The 6,000-nt window shown below is 40.3% G+C and overlaps 1 protein-coding gene across 1 annotated transcript; it reads left to right on the top strand.

Moving 5' to 3' along the window:
- The first annotated feature begins 195 nt into the window (after window positions 1-195).
- On the top strand, window positions 196-1,300 carry LOC149015231 (glycine-rich RNA-binding protein 7-like). Its single transcript, XM_089156417.1, has 2 exons — window positions 196-416; window positions 711-1,300. Exons 1-2 carry the CDS (start codon window positions 303-305, stop codon window positions 1,077-1,079), a joined length of 483 nt encoding a protein of 160 aa, XP_089012543.1. The 5' UTR covers window positions 196-302; the 3' UTR covers window positions 1,080-1,300.
- Window positions 1,301-6,000: the final 4,700 nt, after the last annotated feature.

The raw sequence follows: 6,000 nt of genomic DNA, 5'->3' as shown, positions 1-6,000 counted from the left end.
ATTCCAATCAGATTCGCATATTCTCCAAATCCTAAAAATTTTCTGTTTATATTCCTATCGCACGGTTCATATCTGAACCCAAAACGAGACCCATGACGACATAGGCCCTAAATCAAACCCTAGATTAACGCCTAACCCTAGTTATCTTTCCGTAGCAGTTGCAGACACTTGACTATAAATTGACGTATTAGGGTTCGGTATCTCTCGTGCTTTCAGAGGTGGAGTCTCGTCCTCCTCTTTCTCAGATCTAGTTCTTTTTCTTTCTGTTCTTGTTTGTTGTTCCGATCTCTCTTCTTTCAGCAATGGCATCTGCAGATGTTGAGTTCCGATGCTTCGTTGGTGGCCTTGCTTGGGTGACCGATGATAGTGCCTTACAGAGGGCTTTCAGTCAGTACGGCGATATTGTTGAATCTAAGGTCCGTTATTATGAGGCATCGTCTTCGCACAGATGCGTAGATCCGATCGTATCAGAACGGATCGATTCGACCTAAGTGCTGTTTTTTGTGTTACTGTCTGATATTGGATGGCTTTCTTGATCTGTTTTCTGTACTACATGTCTCTCTGTTCTCTAATTGATCACCGGAAACGGTATGTCTTAATTCTTCGTCTTTCAGGAGACGTCGATCGATCGGTTTGAGTTCAGATTTAATTATCTTGGATTTGTGGTTGGAATCGGTCTCTTATGTCTATATTTTGTGGTGTTTGTACAGATCATCAGTGACCGTGAGACTGGAAGATCCAGAGGCTTCGGATTCGTGACTTTCCGCGATGAGCAAGCGATGAGGGATGCCATTGAAGGGATGAACGGACAGGATCTTGATGGCCGTAACATCACCGTCAACCAAGCCCAGAGCAGGGGCGGAGGCGGTGGTGGTGGCGGTGGTTACCGCAGTGGTGGCGGCGGTGGCTACGGTGGAGGTGGCGGCGGCGGTTATGGACGCCGTGAAGGTGGTGGTGGCGGTGGATACAGCCGTGGTGGTGGCGGCGGTGGATACAGCCGTGGTGGTGACCGTGGTTATGGAAGTGGTGGTGGTGGTGGCGGTGGCGGCGGTGACCGTTACTCAAGCTGGAGAAACTAGGGATAACTGACTAATAGTATGTTTTTAGGGTTTCGATGTGGTTGGGGTTTGCTGTGATGCAAGTGGGTTATCTTCCTGGTTATGTTCTGTGTGCTACTGTTTTTTGACCGCTGGTTCGCTATCAATAGTTAGGTTGTCCTTGTATCTTTCTTGGGAGGTTTAGCCTTGTTACAGAGTCGTGAAACTTCGAAAGAGAAATATACTTCGTTTTTACGTTTCAATGCGTCTCTCTGCCAGAAATCATCATTATTGTGTTCAATTGTTTGGATCTGTAGGGTTCTTGATCGTTAAATTTCGTTTCGTTGCTAGTTACGAGCCAAGTAAAACAGCCATTACATTCAAGATGGGCATAACAACATACTGATTCCATTATATGAATGCATCAATTGTTACGGAACCAATTGTTCAACATGGAAAAGAATGAGAATTTAGGGTTTTCTTCTGCTGAAATTGAGAAATAGATTAACCAAGATTATTAGGTGATAATTAAGTAAAATATATCTATCAAGGCTGATATATTGACATATCTAGGTGCGGTATATGCTTGTATGACCCCTTCGTGGAATGCAAAAGGCTAGAGGATGTGATGTTTGTTCATTTATTGACATGATCCTAAGCTAGAAATAGCTAGGGTTTCCTATAAGATGTGGGGTCCCATCGTTGAATTTATGGGAGCATCAATAGCGATGATCTAGAACCCCAGGCCCAAGCCCAGGATTTTTGGGAGTCGAAAGTTTATTGAAGGATCTAGGGCCCAAGGCCCAAATCCAGGAGGGATCTACGCATAAAGGCGCTTGTAAAGTTAATACCGAGACATCTTTAAAAAGATACATAAAATTAGGTCTGGCTTTTGCTTTTCTTTTTCTTTTTTTACTTTTTTTCGAGAGAATTATTTTTCTCAGTAGTGCAGGTCATGTTTTCATTGCTGTTTCATCTTTCAATTCTCCATGTACGTGTAAAGCGTCAGAAAATTAGGAGCGGTACAAAAAGCCTTCTCTTGATTTTAGATCCTAAAATGTTTCTACGAAAAAAAATTCCTTTAGGGCTGGAGTCTTGTATTTTGTGTTCTGTTTATATGCAGAATAATCATGTGAGTGGTCACTTAACTCGGAAGGTCCAGATTTTGAGCACGATTGAATGGCTTTATTCGTCTAGTAATTGATAATTGGCATCACATCTAGCCTAAGTAATATACATAAATCTCAGCCATCTCCGTCTTTATTTTCATCATTTATGTTTCCACTGGGTAGCTTTTCTAGCTTTTTCCATATGTGGGTACCAATTGGCCCAATAGGCGCTGTTGGAGAAAGTGGTTCTCTTTGTTGCTTTCGTTTACTTCCTTCTTCCTGTTATTGTGTTGTTTTTCCTTTTATCAGTATACGGTCTTAATATCCTGCCCGTATATCACAATTGGACGTCCAACCTTGTCGTTAGATGACTGTTCTTCATCCTGCAAGTCTCTGAACACACAAATCATGTAACGAATTTGCAGGCGTTACAATGGTGGGATTTGGGAATGTTTGTCTTCCTGTTACCCTACTGAGATAGAATCACATCAACAGAAAGAATTTCGTACAAGCAAATTACTAATTAACTCTGGTGCTTTTTCACCTGATACCAAGGCCGAGGTAGAGATCACATCCAGTCTCGAGAGAATTTCCTTTGGTTCTTCAATATGAGTGATGAAGAACTACTGAAAATTATTGGGGTGATGATGAAGCACTTTCAGGTTTCTTAATTACAGCCAACGTTCCCATGTACCTCATTGACAAGGGGTCCTTCTCACCAAACCTGCGATGAAGGAATTCAGTTCAACAACTCCTTATCTAGACCTTTTATGTTCAAGTCGATTATCTAGCTGTATATTTTGTAAATAGAGGTCTTACATATATCATTATAGGGAAATTTAGAGTTCAGATCCTTTACATGGAGAGAGAATATTTCAACCAAATGATATCACAAGAATATAAATTCATCATGACATAGATATTATAAGGAGAAAAAAATAGAAAAAAACACATCAACCCAGGGTATTGGTCCCTCACAAGAATATATATTCATCATGACATAGATAAAAAAACAAACCCATCAACACAGGGTATTGGTCCCACACCCTAAGACATGGGTCCTGTGCCTCCAGTGAAGGACTCACATCTTATTATGGTCGAGAGGTCTCCCCATTAATGAAAAATTCAATCCATCAGCCCTAAGTAGCTTTCAGCCGACATATTTTTCTCTTCCTTTTTGGTAAACAAAAACCTTCCAATTGTCTAAGCATGGTGAAAAAAAAGGGCGGGGAACCACAAGAAGCTGGTCACAAATGAAGCCCAACCTGCTGCCCATTAGTGGAGATGGGTAGACTCATGTTATAAAGAAGCCCAGCCCACCTGATCCGTGTTTCAGCAGACTCAAATATGGTATGATGCATCTCATAAAATCATACTTTCATTATTTGTGGTCTTTTGCTTTTGAGTAACCAATGCTGTCACTCAGATAGAAAGTTTTACACGTCAATATTCAAGTAACAAAAGTATAATTGAAGTCGTCGTATCACCCAAATCGTCAAATTGTAGCTTTCACTAGTTGCTCATGTATGAAAAATATCTCTTACCAAAAAAGCATTGCCTCTGCACGTTTGGTTGTGAGTGCCAGTACTAGAAGGACAAACAGATCAAGAAAATCCAAACCAACAATCATATCAACGGAAACTTGAGGCTCTGGATATTAGACTTTAAAAGAATCCAGTACAAACAGACCCCTACGGCATGATAGTACTTCTTCAGTTTTTTATACCAAGGCTGCAAAAGAAATCTCCAAGAACAGTGACATAAAGCTCCAAAATTCTCTTTACCCAAAGAGATTGATTCCCAATCTTTCTCAACCTTGGAAGTGATTCAAAGGACAGACAAGGACTTCTTACAAGAGGGAAGGGGAGAAAAGGACTTCCTTTGATTCTTCAGTGTGGCTGAAGAGAACCCTTGAAGACACTAGGGGGAAGGGAAGAAAAGGACTTCCTCCTTTGATTCTTCAATATAGTTGAAGAGAACTCTTGAAAATGGTAGTCTGATAATCCAGGTAAAAAAATATGTTTATATTCTAAGTAGCACTGTAGAATAGTCATTCAGGGATTCAAAGGGTACAAATGCAAAGAAGTCCTAGTACAAAGATGCATGCAAGCACAGCTATGTATGAGACAGTAGTGTCATAAATAACTGGATATTTTGGTGTCCATGACATAATTAATTCGCTGCTCAAAAATGTGGAGTGAATCCTTGAAAATATTTATCCATTGAAATCCATCTGCTGCTGACAATAACTACTTCATCTTATGGAATTGATATGAACCACAGTTATGTTATCAACTCAAAAGGTGACAAGGCATGCGAGCATATGTGTCCGGCCGGCTCCTCTCTCCAGTGCGGTGCTGCATGATTCTTATCAATTGGCGGTATATACTGCATGACCATCATGTATCAATAGTTTTCAGATACTGTAGATGTAAATTCCACCCGTTTCCCTTTTGTTCAAAGATTCTCTCGCAATTTTGGATGAAATCTTGGAATGACTCTTTAGCGTAGATCCTAAAGTCAGAGAGATTCGTGGTTCCGTAAACAAATAAGAAGTTTAATCTTGTGGAGCCTGTTAAGTATCAACCCTATCACTCACACTAAAATGCAGACACTCACTTTCATAATCATCAGATGTATAACCCAACTTCAACTTGGTAGGGAAGGACCACTAAGAGATGGTGATAAGAGCTCTCAAAGCTCTTGAGAGAGAAAGGAGAGGAATCCAAAGACATGGATCAGTTCTTTTAATATCATCAGATGTATATATAAGCCAACTCCAACTTGTGCAAAGGACCACAAAGAGAAGGTGATAAGAGCCTCCCGGCCTCTTAAGAAAGAAAGGAGGGGAATCGGTCGGCATCTTTTCCTGTAGTTGGGGGAGATGATAGAGATTCTGACATTGGCTGGGGAGGACAGTATCCTGAGGCCCACTTTTTGTGTTATAGATTCTTGGCATTGTAGCAGGAGTCAATTTCATAGATGATCATCGCCTCATTGCTGGTTACCAGAGTTCAATATTCTCATATACTGATACTGATCAGATTGATATAGTCAAAACGAATTCTTAATAAAAGTTTTTGACTATGGATCAAATCCAACTGTGGTTTATACTTTATGTAGCATTGGTGGACAAAAGATCACCACATATACCCCCTATGATGTTATCAAACCTCGTGAGAGCTAGCCAATAATGGCAAACTGTAACATCTGGCACTCCTTTGGGAAAGAATCAGCTGATGGAAGATCGCAGAACCAGAACGTACATTGTTTCTCACTTTCTCCATTTAATTCCAACTTTCCAACTGCTGAACTGGGTTGACAGAGCAAGCTAAGCTAGCTGGATCTGGATGTGGCAGTTAGAGAAGAAATTTTTTTTTTGGTGCAGTTAGAGAAACCAATCCTTTTAAATTGAGTTTAGAAGTCTTCTATTCGCCCCTTTTTTATTATTTTTTTGGTAAAGATCTTTTCTCCACCAATTGAAGGTTGCTGCTAAGAAAACCCTAAAACCCTACTTAGAAACCACCAAAACCAAAAATCTACTTGTAGGATTTCCGACCTGGCATGGGTCCTAGGGCAGGTATAAACTCGATCAACTTGCTGGTTAAGGCACAGAAAATTGCATAGTACAGACAATCTATCAACTGAGACGCTGATATTTCTTTATGGTCCTTTTTCAGCATAGGAACAAGGACTGTCCATTCTTGACTGAGATAATCAAAATTTTTTGTGGTGAAATAATTAAAATTCTTTCATTCGGATAATATTCCTAGTAGCAATCTGTTTGTATGTTAGCGGTCAGTGCCTACCCAGTAAACAGATTTTAGAAAAGTGTGCAGGAGTATAATAACATT

Source organism: Hakea prostrata, chromosome 5 (assembly GCF_041222555.1).
Source record: "Hakea prostrata isolate BN-2017 chromosome 5, UWA_Hpros_2, whole genome shotgun sequence".
Lineage (NCBI taxonomy): Eukaryota > Viridiplantae > Streptophyta > Magnoliopsida > Proteales > Proteaceae > Hakea > Hakea prostrata.
This window is presented reverse-complemented; position numbering and strand designations above follow the sequence as displayed.